This window comes from Morone saxatilis, unplaced genomic scaffold, assembly GCF_004916995.1.
Source record: "Morone saxatilis isolate NCDOM2014 unplaced genomic scaffold, NCSU_SB_2.0 Contig24, whole genome shotgun sequence".
NCBI classification, from domain to species: domain Eukaryota; kingdom Metazoa; phylum Chordata; class Actinopteri; family Moronidae; genus Morone; species Morone saxatilis.
In genome coordinates, this window is record NW_023339807.1 from 18541748 (window position 1) to 18560249 (window position 18502).

The 18502-nt window shown below is 41.0% G+C and overlaps 1 protein-coding gene across 3 annotated transcripts in view; it reads right to left on the reverse strand.

Moving 5' to 3' along the window:
• The window catches only part of cadm4 (cell adhesion molecule 4), a 125024-nt gene that overhangs the window by 9300 nt on the left and 97222 nt on the right, over positions 1-18502 (reverse strand). For all 3 annotated transcript variants that reach the window (XM_035672414.1, XM_035672413.1, XM_035672412.1), the window contains exons 3-6: positions 12487-12774; positions 9246-9407; positions 7254-7344; positions 2466-2638 (exon numbers count right to left, since the gene is read on the reverse strand). In XM_035672414.1, the coding sequence (XP_035528307.1) occupies positions 2466-2638; positions 7254-7344; positions 9246-9407; positions 12487-12774 (714 nt within the window). The remainder of the gene's footprint in view (positions 1-2465; positions 2639-7253; positions 7345-9245; positions 9408-12486; positions 12775-18502) is intronic.

Consider the following 18502-nt stretch of genomic DNA (forward strand, 5'->3'; position numbering starts at 1 on the left):
TTTTTTCTAGTCTTTAAGAATAAGTGAAGAGCTTTGTTGCAAAATGAGACATTCACTACTTGATAAAATAAATAAATAAATAAGACACCTACTATAACAACGTAGGAGTTGGAATAAAAAAAGCACACTGTGGATAAGTGTTATGTGTTCTTAACACATTTTACAGAGTAGAATCATATTTATTTTCAATATTGACTGATGAACCTCCTATTTAATCATCAGAATGTAGCACCTCGCTAACACCACATTAAATGGTGGTTTATTTGCATTGGCAGTGATGTATAGCAAACATACCGCTTTATAGTTATGTTACATTTACAAAAGACACACATATCACAGGAAACATAGCCTGAACGCAAGGAGTTCATTTGACATTTCTTAAGGAATAATTAACACCACGTTAGCCAGATTATTATTTGTTGTGACATACAGAGAGATCAAGAGTGACTTTCCCTCATCTACAGTTTAATATGATGGCTGAATCAACAACTCTGAGCTCTTTGAGATAAGGTTTGAAACAATCTGCCCAGTGGGCGAGTACATATTTTTTGAAGTACAGCAAACCACCACTGATGTGGGGCTACAGCAGGAGGATTTAAGAAGCTGATTGCTGGAAATCCGTGGTGCATAGCAGAGGAGCTGAAGCTTGGCTTATGTTGGTTATGTGGATTTCTAGTCTTTTATGGATTTTTGTCCAGGCAAGCTTCTTTACTTAAAATGTACCCTTTATACACAATGAGAGTATAAGAAAGAAAAAAAAGCGAGATAAATCAAATTAATGACCAGCACAGAGCAACAGCATGAAATAAAGAAGATAAATGATGAAATTTAGGAGAGAATAAATGGCACAGAGAAAAACAAATGAAGAAGACAGCTAAAAGGATGATGGTGAGGGAGGAAGCTTAGGAGGAGGGAGAAAGACGGAACATTTTTCTACAGAGGTGGCAACGCACATCAAAGCTCGACATGTCTAACCTTCTAGGATAGAGAGAAAGAGAGACAGAGACAGAGAGAGGGAGGGAAGTGGGTGGGGATGTCACCTTTCATCTTGCCACTGTTGCCACCCTTGATGCCTGTAGAAAGCTGCCATTACATGTGCCGTTTGATGCTAGACATGCTTGTACCAAAGTGCGCAATTGTTGATTGTGAGTGTGTGCTGAGTGTGTGAGAGAAAGAGAGTGTGATGGATAGATGAGGGGGTGCTAACCAGAAGCAGCCTAAAAACATTACATAAGATATCATGTCTCTATTCCCTCCATCCGTTCCTCTGCTTCGGATCTCCAAAACGAGTGCTTGGGTGCAATGTCAGGAGCAGCCAGCAGGGGGGTATAGATCAAAAGGGCAAACCTGATGACCCACAGTAGCACTCATGTAATTAGGCCAAACCACAAGTGTATTGGATGTGAAGCCATAGAAGCCTCTAATGATGAGTGATGAGTTAGCTTTGCTGCTAAAATGTCACCCCTTGTTTTCAAATGTGCTTCAAACTCAGACAGAAAGTTGGCCAATTTGTCGCATTTTCAGAAAAATAACTTTCTGGTGATACCTTCATCATGTGACGTTGCGAGCTCCACCGTCATCCTCTTTGAGCCACAACATGCAGTTTATCTGGGTCATCCTTCATTAAGAATTTAGCAACCACCAGTGAATCTAGGTGCAACATCTTGGAAAACTTGTAAAACCTGACAACAAAAGCCCCTTACCCACATCTTCCTCCCCCTCTGCTACCTCTGCTTAAAAAACAAGCAAAATTGATTTGCCTGAATTTTAAATGCAACAGATGTTCCGCTGCTGTTTTTTTTGCCAAATGTTACCATGTAACACAGAGTATAGTAATCTTTATCTATGTGCCAGCTTGTATTGCGAAAGTCATTTAGTTGTCACAACATCTTAAATCTTTATTTATTGCACTTGAAGATGTAAGTTACTCTAAATTCTTTGAAGAGAGGAATGGGTCACAGGGGAATTGATAAATTGGTTCTTTACAAGATATAGCCTGAATAATGATGTTGGTGACTACTATTTGAGCACGGTAGCCTACGTCTTCTTGTGGAATCAATATCTCTGTTGAATCAATTGCACAGGAGGTTTAGCAGAGGTTTCCTGCTGTGTACTGAATCAGGAAAACAAATAAAGCTGAAAGACAGATGAGGCAAGCATCACGATATAATGGGCCTATTGCCCAGTGCCAGAATATACAGACTCCAAAGACACTGGGAAGATAAAAGGATCAATACAGTTTAAAAGATTTCTCAAAAAAATATCATCAAAACACAAGAACGAGAAATGTAACAAACAAAAGATTCACTGAACATAAAGTTATTCAGAAGAGTTAACAATTGCCTATAATACTTAGACTGGAAATAAAACAACAGAGAAAAATAATCAATGGAGCTAACTTTTCATGCACTTGTGGAAATTGTAAGAAAACAACATATAATTAACTGCTAGCCATGGTGACTCACCATACACCAATAAGGTGTAATGATCGGCAGCACGTCCATAGTTGTTCTGGGCCTGGCACAAGTACGTCCCGTTGTGTGATTGGCTGAGGCGGGAAATCTGAAAGGTAGGGCCAGAAATCTCTGCCCTCTCAGGTAAGGTGTCATTAATCTTGGACCACATAATACTCCTGGGCCTGAAGGGAAAGAGACAGAGAGAGGTTTAATGTTTGATAGTGCTGAATTGACATGTTGATGGATGATTAACTGGTCAAAATTAACTTCTTTGTGGATAATCAAATAATTGTCATTAGTCATTTATCAAAGAAAGATAAACATTTATTAGTTCCACCTTCTCAAATTTGAGCATTCATTGCATTTCTCTGTTTTATATCACAGTAAATTGAACATCTTTAGGTTTTGGGGTTGTCATGGGAAATTGTTTTACTGTTTATTTTCAGCTTGAGTCAGCTTTACATACCGTCCCACTCATATAAATATCCTAACATAACAAATCCTAACAGCATAATGTTCAACCTCTACTGTAAACTATTTAAATACAGCTGGACTGTATATTTACACATATATTTACTTCTACTAGTATTTCTGTCACCTATAGACCCATCAGTGTTAATGCAATGCTTAGAAATGTGCTACAGCGATGTGTTTACTTTTTCAGTATTTTAAAATCATATAAATATTCATTTATAAATGTACTAATACCATTAAAGTGACAACTACCACTAACACTTTGTTATTGCAATTTGGGGGTCGGCTAGTTCAAGTTCCATTGGAGAGACTGGTCCAGGATGTGTTAACTTGGAACAGAGGGTGGAGGTGTGGGGAAGCGTTTATCCCCCACCACAAGAGGAGAAAGATGAATATTGTTAGCTAAGTTATATGTTTGTCTCTTACAGATGTTGTACATGTGTTAAATGTAGCTGCAAAAGTTAGCTACTGGCAAGCATACATTCAGGAATCACCCCGTTTTGTTCAGAATTGGAGGGAGTGCGAACCTCGCAGCTACACAGTAAGCACAGGACTTGTGTAGTCTGCAGACACCTGGGCTACGCTAGCTGCTGATGGTCAGTAAATACCTCTAAAATGTAGGATGGCTGCTTTTTAAATGTTTCATTTTCTGTTTCTACACCTGCTTTATTCAGAAGATGGGATATGTGGGTATGGAAGTTTTTGAGTAAGGTCACCTTTGACCAACCTGGGCTGAATTACAAAAGTAATGTAACTTTTGCTGATAAGTAATGTTGTAATGTATTGGTGTTATTACTTTTTCAATAGAGTAACACTGAATAATAAGTAACTAACCATCCCAGCAATGATAACCACACATCAACTACCTCTCTAACTAATACCATGAGTAGACTGCTAGTCTTAAACACATTTAGTAAAAACTGAAGTGCTAAAGGGTATTAAAAATGAGAAAGTGAAAAGAGACAAGGGATCAAAGCACAGGCGCCAGGGGATGCTATAAAAAGAGAGGTGAAAAAGGAGGGTAAAGAAGCCCACAGGGGGCCGATGACATGAGAAGAAAGTATAAAAGGGGCATGGAGAATGAGCCAATAGCAACAGAGGGCTGCATCCTGACAAATAATGAGGAGACGGATGGTCAGAGGGCAGTGATGGTGTGAAAGGGTTGGCAAGAGGGAAAGGAGGGCAGATGATAGAGAAATCGAGTGTCAGATGTGCAGAGTGGAAAACACAAGAAGGAGGAAGACGGAAGCAGAAAAGGTGTTCCTACAGGTAGAGGAAGGACTGAGAAAAGAAGAGGTGGAGATGATGTGGTGGGAGATAAAGGAGCGGAGCAGGCAGGCAAAATGAATTGGTCATGAAAGACGGGAAGGCAGAACAGACAGGAGGTGCGAGGATTACAGAGACATCCTGGCGAACACAAATGTGTGTGTATGTGTATGTGTGTCTGGCTGAGTGTCATGGCTCATGCCACCCTGGCCAGATTACAATCCTGACTCATCTGGGTTTTAATCCCTCAGGACGTCTAATTAAACCTCTTTTTTGCTTAGTCACACACACTCTCTCACTTATCCTACACACACCAAATGTGCACTAACAAAATCTTCTGCCTCTGTCTTTAACATGCACGCACATATACGTACTTGTACTCCCACACACAGTAAGTCTTTGAACGCTAACACACAAATAAGCAGGCAATTAGGTAAAAAGACAGAACATCATCTCCATCTCTCGTCCTAATAACAGACAAACAATGAGTGTACCCCTCCACCAAAAGGAAGTAGCATATAATTGGTCATTAATACTTAACAAGCAGTTAACAGGGCCAAGGAGCAAGCAGGAGGAGAACAAGGGGACTGTAATATGTGTGTGAGTCAGTGTGTGCATGTGTGTGCAGTCCAGCGTGAGATGAGGGTCAGAGTCCAGAGTGGCCTGCTGTCCCATCTCTCACTGTCACATACGCGTGCATGCACCACACACACAGTGTCCCCAACCAGCCGTTACAAAGCTTTAGTGGGGCTATAGCCAATACGCTTCTCAGCCAGTCCTCACTGTGGGATTTCACTTAAATCATTACACACACACGCACGCACGCGCACGCGCACGCACACACACACACACACACACACACGCACACACTTTGGCTGCATGAAGCTTTACTGGGGAGCTTTAGTGGACTTGATGCCCACAGACAGACGGACCATCTAGGGGAGGGTTTAAGAGCTTAGGACCCAATACCCTTCTGGAAAGTGCACAAAGGGCTGTGAACACACTAGAAAAAAGGCTTTGTTTCAAAGCTGGCTCTTAAAAGTGTTGACTGCTGATTGGGTTTAGGAGCTCTACACTCACACCGAGTCACATACAAGTTTATGATATGTCCACATTTACACTCAATTTCTATTATACTTTTACACTCCTTTAGGAGCCTCAGTTCAAAGCTCTTTTTCTTTCAGTTCATCATGTAATAAAATATGGATCAGGTTTTATCTCTCTTTCAAACATTAAATGTCAGGTAATACCACAGACAGTGCAGAATTTTTCTTTTAGCTCAAACTTAGAAGCACAATAAGTCTTTGGCACTATACTCTAATGATTACAAAAACATCCTAATAGGTTTGGCGACAGTGTTAATATTGTAAATTCATATGCGATAAACCCTTGACTTAGCTTCGCTCATAGTTCAAGGAATGATGCATTTGGGACCAGTTGGCCCAAAGGGAGCCTGCATCATTTGTGGAAGACAGTCTATTTCCTCATAATTTAGTTAATTTTTAAAAAAAGGAGTTAGTAAAGAGTTACTGCTCATTTCTAAGGATGATTCCTGAAAAGAACCAAGAGATTTTGGAGTAATTATAGGGAATATATTGAAGTTGATGGAGATTAGAAGTACTTGGTAATTACTTGAAGTTTCCAAGAAAGAACCCTGGAATTATCTGGAATAGTAATTATATAGAAAGAGGTCAACTTAATGTTCATTTCAGCAACACATAAAAAAGGGGTAAGATCTCTTGCAGCTGGCTATTTTAAGCTACTTAGGAGAGATGCTCATAATTTTTTCTTTAGAACCTGTGTTAAGAGTTGATAAAATGCACATGTTCTCGTTTCAGCGGTGTCCTGCTTTACTCTCACACATTTGGTAGCCGTCCAGGAAAACCACTGTTTTCTGCTGCGGCTCTACTGGAGCAGGTAGAGGTTACTCAAGGACATTTCCACAATAGCTATTAAGTAGAAGAACAATTGTTTGTATGTAAGATGAATAGTAATTACTTGGAAAATAAACAAAAGTAAAGCTGTCTGTGTCACAGATCACCTATCTGATTCATCCTATAGCTCATAAATCAAACTTCAGGCAAACAACCTTTTGGCAGCACACATTACCAACTCATTCCACATGCTGCTGTTTCTTTCAATTAATAATAGAAATTTCATATATTTTCACTGTTGAAATCCACAGAAACATCACCAGATACACATCAACCTCATCATTTTAATTTAAACAATGAAGATCATTCCAGGTTGCTGAAATTAAGTTTATTCTAACCTTAAACTTAGAAAACATGCTCTGGGTAAATGTGTGAACTGAAATCTTCTAAAGCCAGCAACGATTTCACCCTCCAAACAGATTCCCAGAATGAAAGTAGAGCCCTGTAGGCTTGTAGCTGCTACCTCCAGCTACCAGCTGTTTGGTGATGTTACGACCTAAATGTCATTCTCATAGCAGCTCAAAACAATTTCCCAAAACAGTTCTTATGTATATACATTTTATGAAATTCTGTGTTTGTAAGGGTTGTCGTTGAACTTGGCAACCTCCTGCATGTTGTCGTCAATCAAATGCTGTCTGTGTATCCTTAAGCCGATTTGTCAAGACTCATTGCAGCTTTTCAAGCGCAAACGCTTTGTTGAGACAAACCTTTTATACATTCTGACTATTTTGTCAAAATTTCATTATGGCACAAGAGAAAATACATAAACACACTGCTGTGACAACCCAAAACAGCTTCACAAGCAGCTTTTTGTGCCAGCTGGTAAAGCTGGTCTGTTTTATATCATGTGGAAGGTGAAGCTGAATGGACGTATGATTAACTTTCTCTTTCAAACAACCTTCTGAAGTCATCAAAGCTGCTTTTTTGTAATAGCAAAACAGGCAATCATTCACATTTTGGAGGACAACAAAAGTCAGAGACTTGGTGTCCAGTTTAGTGAAGTTTCTCCATTGGCTTTTCATTGTTACCTTTACCACCATGACCAATGCATAGATAGCATTTACTGAAGGCAGATCACACCAACACAACACAATTTAGCACACGTACACACACACAGACTTACAGAGGGTTCCCACTGACGGAGCAGGTGAGGCTGAGTGAGTCGCCCTCTCGCAAAATTCCAGAAGGAGGAACAATTCTCACTGTGGGTGCAACTGTGGGGAGAGAGAAAAAGAGGAGGGGTGAGAGGGTGAGTATACATGTGAGAGAGGAAATAAAAAATAGATCAAAAGGATCAAAATGGAGTGACAATCAGAGAAGACAGGAAAAAAAAATCAGGAATAAGAGGGAGAGACAGGGAGGGAACAAAAAGGAGGGACAAGGGAAAAGTGTGTTAGTGGCAGGAGGAAGGGTCTTTAACATCTGTTTCCAAGGCAACCAGCCGACAATCCTACGGTTGAGACACCTGTTATCATAAGCAGCCCGCCGTTCCAGCAGCTGCTGTACTGCACTTACTTCAGTAAGAGAGCGATGGGAAACCAAATCCACACTGACAGTTGGTCATTATTACCAGTTGTCTTGCTGGAGAAACCACCAGCACACAGATTGACAAAACTGTTGAATATTAATCATTCTGATCTATCAACAAACATTAGTTTACATGTGGCGAATTAATTCCCAAAAACTGATGCAGAAGTGCTGGCTGAATATAAAAAATATCACCAACTGTAAATATCTATATTATTATTAATTTTATTTGAACAGGGACAGTGCCACATCCACCAGGAGGCCTGTATACTACCCCACACAGGAGCAGATGCCCCTTCCGCACCGGGGTTTTAGCACATGTGCTATTCGGTCGGCGGGTGGCGCGACTCCTTGGGTACTGACTAGGCCTGTCATTAGCACCGTGTTGACCCTTTCCCAAACATGATATATTGATCACATTGAACTGGCAGGAATAATAACATAACAAGAGAACAAATGGAGTAAATGAACATTGGTTGACTTGTTGAATGAAGGAGAAAAATGACATGAACTTTAGCATCTATTTTCACGGAATATAAATAGTATTGATGCATCCATTAAAATTAAAATCTGCTAAATCTGATGCCTCTCAGTTGATGCGTTTTGACGTGACGTACTTTGTGTTTCTGAATTTAAAAAAGGATTTGAAAACTAAATAATTCAAATTAATATAATTATTAAACAGTAATCATACTGAATTGTAAGCTAAGTTGTTTCTCCTCACATCCAAAAAGAAAGACATGTCTAAAGAAGTAGTGTTTGATAGGATTAGAAGGAAAAAATGGATTTATATTTCATAGATATTAAATTATGAATTTCAGACTTTCCCAAATAGGGATGTAGATTATAGCTGTCTGACATTTTCAAGATTAATCCTACTGAAGCATCTACAGATTCGTGAAAATACTGAGAATTCAGCTTAAAATAAAAAAATATGCTTCTATGTTGCCCTGAGTGAATATTAGACTTAAGCAAATTATACATTTAAATCTCTTGCAGTGTTTTCACTGTTTGCTTTTGCCTGCCTCGAATGGACATGTGTGCAGAGATTTCAGAGCATACTAGTTTGAGCAAATAGGCCAGCAAAGAGACATCAATCCCAGAACTGTACTGGGATAATTGCACATACTAATGTGACTCAGGTTTTCTCAGCCGTTGCTGGTTAGCTTCTTAAACTATGGGCCAGGACCCTAACCTGGCCGCAGGCCTATTTCTGCCAGCTCCCTGCATGAAAAGATTTGTATGTATTAGGTTTTAATGAGAGTAGGTCTCATACAGGGCGCTCTGAATATCACTCTGTTAAAATCCTGGACTGTGTATAAATGAGCTTCATTCTAAAATGAGATATCTACCATTTGAAAAATGAGGCTGCTACCCCGACAAAATTCTGGCTGACATTAAAGTAAAACACTATAATGAATAGTACTGAAGTAGCGACTTAAGTGACAGCAATACAGATGGAATAATTTGTATTTTTGAAATATTTGGTGACGAACATTATGTTACTTCATTTGTTCCCGAGATGGATAGAAAACGTTTTGATATAAAGTGCACGCACGTAAACACACTGCCTGAAGGAGGGACTTACAATACACATCCAGGCGGTAGTGTCGAATCCTCTTCTGCCCACTCAGTGCAGGGTGGAAGGCCTCGCAGCTCAGCGCCGCCCCATTGTCTTTTCTTTCTACCGGGATCCGGATGGTGCTGGACACACTGAAAGTCTTCCCATTGTCCTGCTGGGATACCACACCTGGGGAGAGACAGAGGGGATGAGATGATGGAAGGAAACAGGTGGGGTGGCCAAGAGACAAGTTAACAGGCAAAACATGCCTGCTCTTCCTTTTTCCCTGCTGAGACATCACACATATGGTGGGAGAGGCAAAGAGACAGGGAGAAAGGAGGGAGGGAAAAGTAGAGGAGAGTTTTGGAGAACACAGAGGTGGATAGAAGAATTGAGCAGATTGAAAGGAAGAAGAATAAATTAGTGACTGATGAATGAGCTTTTTGCAGCAGCACTGTGTACCTGTAGAGGGGAGGATGACATGATGGTGGAGGACGGAATAAGAGAGAGAAAAGAGAAAGCAATTTGCATCTATATTTCATGGCAATTATGAGCAGCAGAACTGTTTGTTTGCAGATGGTGAATCAACTGAATATTTGTGTGTGCGTGATTGTGTGTGTGTGTGTAAGTGAAAGAAAGAGAGAGACAGAGAAAGAGATGGGGGAGAGAAGGATAAAAGAGAGAATATGCATAACCGAATTGAGATTTTAACTGAGCCAGACGCGGAGAGAGAGGGGGGCGTCAAAGGACCAGGGTGAGAGAAGAAAGGCAAAGGAGAGAAACTCATAGAGAGAGAGGGGGCAGCAAAACGGGCACGATTGATGGGGGGGGGGGGGCTGCAGCAAGACAAGCCCAGACATGAAAGAGGACGATAAGAGTGCCAAGCCAGATGTAGAGTGGAAGAAGAGAGGAAGAGGAGAGACAGAAGGAGGGAGGAGGAACAGCGGGGTGACACGGTCACGTCTTGGGAGTTTGTGCTTGTTGAGGCAGAATACAACAATATTACTTATATTGCGCTGAGTTTTCAATTATTGCCGGCCAGCAAATGAAAGCAGGCCCAATCGAAGCGTGAGGGAGGATGGCGGTGGGTGCAGATGAGCAGGAATAAGGTAGTGGCGGGAAGATAGTGTCTTAATTAAATAGTGCTTTCCCATATCTGTTGGGATCTGCCTCTAACCTTTCGTGCCACAGTTCATTTAACTCAGGGCCAAAAGAGAAGGACGGAGAGGAGAAGAAGCAGGAGCAGAGAGGCAGAAACCAGAGGAGAGGAGAAAAGAGCAGAGAAAACAGGAGAAGAGGAGCAGTGAACAAACATGAGGAGAAGAGAGTAAACAGAAAGAAAGGGTGTGAAAAAAAGAGATAAGAGGATAGGAAGAGAAAAGAAACAGGAGGAGGGGGAGGAATAGAGAAAATAGAGGAGAGAAAATAAGAGCCAAAGAAACAAGAAAAGAGTAAAGGAGAGGAAACAAGCAGAGAGGAGAGAGGACAGGAAGAGAGAGTAAGAGAGGAGCAATTAGGCGGAGGGAGAGGTGAGCAAGGGAGGTGAAGAAAGAGGCAAAAAAAGGAGGCAAAATGGGAGGAAAGAAGAGGAGAGGAGAAAAGACAAGAGGAGTGGAAACAGGAGAAGAGGAAAGGGAACGAGGGGAGTGGAAACAGAAAGAAAGAGGAGATAAAACAGGAGGAGAGAAGCGGGAAGGAAGCAGGGGGACAGTGGAAAAGAGAAGTACGAGTAAACAAGATGAGATGAGTCACAAGTCAGCCATCTTTAAGCCATTTGCAACCAAAAGGTGATGAGCGTCACGTCTCTGTCACAAGTGAAATTTAAAGAAGAAAAAAAAGAGCTCAGATGAAAAGATAGGGAAGGAGTAGAGGGGAAGGACAGAGAGGGTACAGACAGAAAGACGTTGACAAGCGTGTTCTGCCAGAGAAAAAGGAAGAGACTGGATGAAAGAGTTGTTGAGTGTCAGACAAAAATAGAAAGAAAAAGAGACAACGGCTGACATGAAGTCTGAAAGGGCAAAGCATTTCTCAATGCATGTCCCCAAAACTGTTGACACCAGATTATCTCACATTATTTCATCTGGTCTGTGAGTTATTTGAAGGCACGAGTATGAATTCATGAATAACAATAATGTGAGGCATTTGACAGCAATTTGTACTTTTAAACAATGTTGTCTGTATTTAATAAAAACCAGAGATAAACTGAATGAAAATTATAGCCATGAGCCTGAGTGAGAGTTATACGTTGCGTAACTCAGTCTTCAGGAGTTTTTTGATTCACACTCAGTCGACTGAACAAGGTTTTTGAGGAATTCATATCAAAACGTAGTATTATACACAAATGCTTATTTAAATGTGGAGTGCAAAGAAAATTATTTCTCGGGGGTCAAATAGACTGAAGGCAAGAAAAAGATAGTTCTCAGATGTATTATTGAGTGAAGCACCCCTTTAACTGAGAAGCAAAGGGAGACAGTGAGTTAGGAAGAAGGACAGATCAAGGTAACAGACTGATGAATGGCTCACAGAAGTATAGAGAGTTAGATATTGGTGAATAAAGTGTGTATTTGTGAGTGTGAATAAGATTGAGAGTGAGTAAAGCAGCAAATCTCCAGTATATGAGCCATCTGTGCTTTCATGTAATGCACTTGTGAGATTATGTGAAAATAAAACACATTTGAATTTTTGAGAGAGAGATATACTGAGAGCGGGAGATGTGTATCTGTTTGGATCAGGAAATAACTTGACTAGTGGTCATATAAGACAAAAAAAATAAGCACTGAAATCTTTCTGATTTTCTACTGGCTGTTGATGTCTTTGCCACACAAATATCAACACACACAGATATTCTATGAATTTATGACTGGAAGGAATGGAAACAGAAAAGTTATTACTGCTCCCATCTCAAAAAGCATGTTTGATCATTTGAAACTAGATCGTCGCCTATAAATATTGCAAAGAACACAAGGAAAAAGGAGGCTGAGTTTTTGGCATCCCTGCAGCCAAAACCTTCCCTTTCTCCATCCATTTCGCCATCCATTTCTCCATCCATCCATCTTATTAACCTGCTCCCATCAACTGATCCATCTGCCATTCCCTCTGTCAACCCATCAATCACTCATCCATTCATCCCTCTTTTATTCAGCACTCAGTCTGTGATATAGTCCACCCATTCCACTTCACCTGCCCTATATACCCCCATTAGTTTCCTCATTCATCTCCCATAATCATTTAACATCCATCAGTCCGTCTATCAGCCATGTACAGGTACCTGGTATCTCCCGACCATTGCGGATCCAGCGCAGGGTTGCGGCCGGCTTGCTGCGCGGCGACACACAGGTGAGCTCCACCTCGCCGCCCTCGACGGCCTCCTGCTTCACCTCCACCGTGGGCGTCTCCGGGGGCACCGAAACAGACAGCGTCGCCACCTGGTGGTGCGTGGCGTCCGTGTAGAGCTGGCAGAAGTAGCCGCCCTCATCCGACACGCTGACGTTGGTCAACGTGATGCGCACCAGCCGTGGCGTGAAGAGCACCATCTGGAAACGGTCGTCCTTCAGAGCTGGAGGCGGATGGAGATGATGGAGTGGAGCAGAAGTGGGATGGAGGTGGGACGAAAGGGAGAGATGGTGTTGAGGAGGAGGGGAGTGGAGGGTGGGAGACAATGTGGAGGGGTAAAGAGATGGGGTTAAGAGGAATGGAGGGTAAAGTGACAGAAGAGTGGCAAGGACAAGCAAGGAGAAGGAAGGTACATCAGTCATTGGTAGAAAAATCACAAACTGTGTGTGAAGTGAGACTAAATTTAAATAAATACTAAATACTGTAAACAAAGAATAAAAGTAAGGGAAACACAAAAACAAAAATGTGTTTTCTCTGGGTCAGAGCAATTGACTTTTTTAATCTAATGCTGTAGAGACAGACAGAGCATTAAGAATTGTTTTTGTCATGGTGCCTTGCTTGCTTGAAATACACCACACACACAAGATAAGACTGACAAAGTGAGTGCCATATTAAATAAAACAGTTTTAACACATTTTACTGGCAGGCTTTCGCTTGCTTTATTTTGAATTTGTTTTCAGATGAGAAGCACCTCAAAAAGCGGCCTTGCACCTCACGCACAAACTTTCACATTCACATTTATCAGGCTGCAGGTTCTCCACAAGCTGGCTCTGTTGGGTTAATGACACACTATTTCTACCCGTGTCACTAGTAAGTGATGTACTCGTACCATGGAACAAAGTGTGTATCTGCATCTAGTTTTGTCACAATTTTAGTAGCATTTTTTTGCCGTTAGTGTCCTGTGTGAAACCAAAGGTCAGATTTGACTTACTATGTAGCATGCTTGACTTACAGTACATCACATACGTAACTCTATGTAACCAGCAAATTATTTTTATTATTAATATTGGTAATACTATTTGACAATAACTTTTCATATAACTAAACTATTAGATATAAGTTATCCTATCCATTCAAATTAATACCCCCAACTGTGGCTGAATTCTAGCGTCCCTGTTTGGACGTATGAAGTAGCTACACGTAATGCAACTTTATCAACACAACCACTTGCTCGCTGTAAATTCTCCAGGAAATGACCTGCTCTATTCACACATGGGCTCAATCTAACATTACATGGATTTAGAACCAGGGAGGTAGCAGGGTAAAGTACGTTTAATGTTTAATTCTTTGTCCAAAAAGGGAAACAACTGTCAATGACCACAACACCTAGATGAATTGCTGGAAAAACCATCCATGTGGCCAAAAATATCAGAGGCCTGGATCCAGGCTAGTGCAAACCTCCCTTACCACCCACAGGGAAGTAAAGTAATAGCAGTTCAGACCTGTAGATGTAGGTACGCTGATGTTGCCACTTGCAGGCCAAGAAAGTGACAGTTGCTGCAATTGCTTGCACTTTTCTTGCCGATAAGGGCGCAAGTTAGATTGGAACTACAGGTCCAGAGTTGCAGGGCTAAAAATGATTGCCCTGTAGCTCTGCAGTTTAATGACCTTGGCCTGCCCTGGTTGCTGGCACTTTGCATCAGTAACACCATGTATGCTTGTTAATTAATGTCTATAATGTGTTCTATAATTTTTTTTCCGTATTATTATATGTATTTTTCAGGCAGTAACTGGCAAATATACCAAACAGGAAAAGAGAAACAAGGGCTGCTTTAACTGAGTAGTATGACATTTACAGCTTTGGAATCAGATACTCCTTAGCCTCAAGATAGTTTGGCTCTGTATTAGCAAACAGTCAGCTCTATCTCCCACAGTCTGGAACAAGACTAAGTCGTTTTCCAGGTTTTCACTGCCTTCTAATTTGTGATGTCACTCCCATGGACAGCTCTGCAGAGGAAAAAATTGCAAAACATGGGAGAAATAGTGGCTGTGACAGCACCCAAGACGATTTTCCACTCTGGAATTGATAGTGCTGCTAAATCTAAAGCTCAGTTTGATATAAAAAGTTCAGAGTGAGTTTGCAAAGTCAGTCTCGACGGAGCAGCTCCAGGCTGTACATTGATACAACATAACAGATGTCTTGGTTCTCTCATTTCCAGCTTTGAGGGAGAGTGTTGTTCATTTTCCCAAGCACTGATTGGACTATCCTAAACTAGAATGTATTCATTCATTCTCTTTGTAACTGGTTGCTTTATTCCTCTGTAAGCCCATTTCTAATTAGTGTCTGGCATTTTTATTGTTCGACTTATTAGGTTTTAATCATTATTGTTTAACTTCCTGTGAAGCACTTGGTAACTCTTTTGAAAAGTGCTATGCAAATAAAGCTTATTGCACAACCCAAAATTATTTTAGGAAAGCTGTTAAACTGAGTGGTGCTGCCCTTTGAGTCAGTGAGAGACAGGCTAAATACTACAATTGTACACATTGTAAACACTGCAATTCAAGTGATGTAACCAAAGATTGCCAACGAAGAGTAAAAACGCAGCTTTCTAAACACTTAATTTTACAGCCAATCCTGGAATATAGACCAATGAGCTAGAATACATGGCATACAAAGGAGAAACAAAAGAAGGGACAGGGACAGGGAGGATGAGAAGAGGTGAGCATGCAACACTTTTCCTTTTGTTACTAAAGAAAGAGTTGAATCAATGGCGAGAAAAATGCTGATAATAACAAATAACACTAATAACAGTCTGTGGGTGACAGTGGCTTGATGGCCATAGATTCTCATTTGAGACTCACTTTGTATCGACTTGACTGTGAAAACTCTCCCTCACTCTCCATCTCTATTTTATTCTGTCCCTCTCTGCGCTCCTTTGTGTTGGCTTTGGCTCACAGCAGACACTTCCCTAATATAACAACCGGCCATCTCGCAGCATAATTCATCACAACACAGACACTACAGTATAGATATTGGCTTTGTGTGTGCATGTGTGTGAGAGAGAGTGGAAGAGGAAGAAAGAATGAGAGAAATAGTCTAATACAGCTACATAATGCGGCAGGCGGGAAAAGTTAATATAGATAGAGACAGAAATCCACAGGGGACTGAGCGAGAGCGGCCCTGGAGCTATGGAGTTAGTCCACTCTTCCTGGAAGTACACCACACTAATCTTTTCACCCCACCCCCAAAATTTCCCCTGCACCGGATGGCAGTGAGAGCATTGTTAGAGAGCTATTCCCCTCAGATAGGTAAATCTTTTTTCCCTCTCTGCACTAAATGGCAACTAAATGTCAGACTTCTGTTCAAGTCCAAGTTCACCTTTATTGTCCTATCTCATTTGCATGCGGAGGAGAGTTGGCAATAGGAGGAGAAAAAGAGAGAGGGTCCATTTGGTTAGTTTCGCCGCTCTATTATAGCTATCAGTCCCCACAATCTCATAAAACACACCCCTGACTGGTTCCTCACTTGCAAAACAGGCAGCCTAATTCACAGCACTTACAGCAGTGCCTCTATTTGGGCAGTTAGTGTGGAATGGCTCGGCGCAGAAAGGCCTCAGTTTGTTAGTCTGATGTCTGGGCGGCAGATGGGCAATCGACAGAAATGGAAGAGCCCTACAGCGAGTGATGAAGCAAACGTAGAGGTAGAGAGAGCCAGAGTGAGATGTAATTTACGCTTCCAGAAAATGTCCCCAACGAGGCTTTTCGGTGCTTACGGGAGCCAAATTAGTTACGGGAAGCCATCTATACTTTATACCTTGCCTAACCTTTGAATCACTTCCCAGTGCTGTCTCTTTCTCCATCGCCTGACGCTCCCTCTTCTTATTCTCTCTGTTGCTGTGTCTTTCTTAACCCTCCGCCCTTAGTCTCATTCTCCCCCACTCTTTTCTTTATTCTTTCTCATTTTGTCTTTCATTCTAGCTTTCACACCCCTTCTTTGTCCTTGCTCTGATTAGGCTTCATCTTGCCTTCCGAAGAGTGCAAGTCCATGTCTCGTGGGAGAGCAGACGGGGCGGCTCTGTTTAAATACTTAATGGAACTTACCGGTAGTGCTGATCTGGTAGAATTGGGGGGAGAGTTGAAAGTAAGGTTTCCCAAAGCAGCGACCTCAACTACCCAATTAAGGCCACTCCGTGATCGTGGTGACTAACAAGTGAGGAAAATGTGTATAGAACAAAAGTATTTGAATGCTGTACCAGTGAACAATGAAAGCGGCTCTCTTGTCTTCAGTATTTTAGTCTAATCTTGGCGTAGTATTCGGAAAATCTTCAGTGACTACTACTTTTACTGAGACTGTTCCCGAGGGGTGTGTGGGAGTCTTGATTGTCGAATCAATGTAATTACAAGTGCTGGAAGTAATGATTAGCAATGTGAAAATGTTTTCCAGTGCAAACTTTCACAGACAAAAATATCATGCCATATGTTTGCAAACACGAAATATGCATTTGAGTTACAAGATTTTTGCAATTATGTACTGTGGTTAAAAACACATTTAAGTATGTTCTAGGGTCTTATATAGTTCACACACAGTTTTTAGGCTAATGATGTGAAAGTATTGCTGGAAATGTCCTTCCAACCCGTCTTCATCATGTGAATGTTTTCTTTAACCATGGTACTTCAGTTGAAGATGTCTACAAGCTTACTACAACACACAACTACTTGAATTTATTTGCCATTCTATTGCTGTGCGAGACTGGCACTTGCATGGTTCTTACAGCTAAGTTCTTTATCTTTCACAAGCTCAAAGCCAAACATTTAACTGAAATGTTGGCCTTCTAATGCGCTAGTCAGTCCAGCCCAATTAAATTAAATTAAATTGAATCCAAGGATTATTGAATAACTGGTCAAAATATTGCGTAAGTAACAGTAGCAGATTGAGATTAAAACAATATAATGTGTAAGAGTATCCCATAAGCTACTTTGGAGCTCAGCAGCTTTAGTGAAGTTAGCTCAGCAAACAGACTCTCAGAGTCTAAATCAAGCTGAGAAAATTAACACCTGTCATACAATTACAACAGCAGATCAATCCTCAGAGTCATAATTAATCAAAACTATTTTCGGAGCAGCATGTCAGAGAGACAGAATGGGCTGACCATTCAACTGAGAGACTTTGATCTTGGGATGTAGATATAAAAGATACTGTTGAGGAGTTTGCACAATGCCATGCTCCGGTGAGCGGTGAGCGAGTGCTCTTTCAAGGGAATTTGAAGTTTCCGATTGGATGCTCTCCTAACCTGTTTAAGCTAATTTCTACTTTGGATAACTTCAATTGTGTTTTGATATGATTTGAGAAAAAGTACAGTACAAAAGAACAGTATTGCTAGCATACAATACAATATAAGAACAAAATCCTGCATGTGTGCAGATTTGTGCAAACAGAGGATTTGGTGAGTGGATTTTGTTACTGTTTTTTGAGATAGTTTGCCAGTTGTGTGCCTATTTGCGTTGCTTGGTGGTTTTAACGTGAAGTCAAGCCTTCTAAATCCACCTGTTCATTGATCATGCAGTATTTTTCCTTTTGTTTGCATGCTTATTTGCATAATGGTGGTAAAGGGGCCCAATCACAAATTTAGCACAGTCAATAACTGATAGAACCTGCAGCTGCTACTGGTGTGGCATACTGTATAAATTGTTTTAAACCTTAACCAACACATTCATTAGGTTGATGTGGTCTTTTAAGCTTGAATGGCCAAAAGTATATTCAAATTCACTCTCTCTCACTCTCTTGCCCTTAACTCTTAACAGTTACAAACCACATTTTTACACCACAGTCTTAAACGTGAGCTAACCTCTTAAGGAAGTTCATCACATAGATTACATATATAAATGGAGCGAAGCCTGCGAGCTAGTTCAGGCAGTCAACTCGAGCTGCGCTGCTAAACACACATGACATG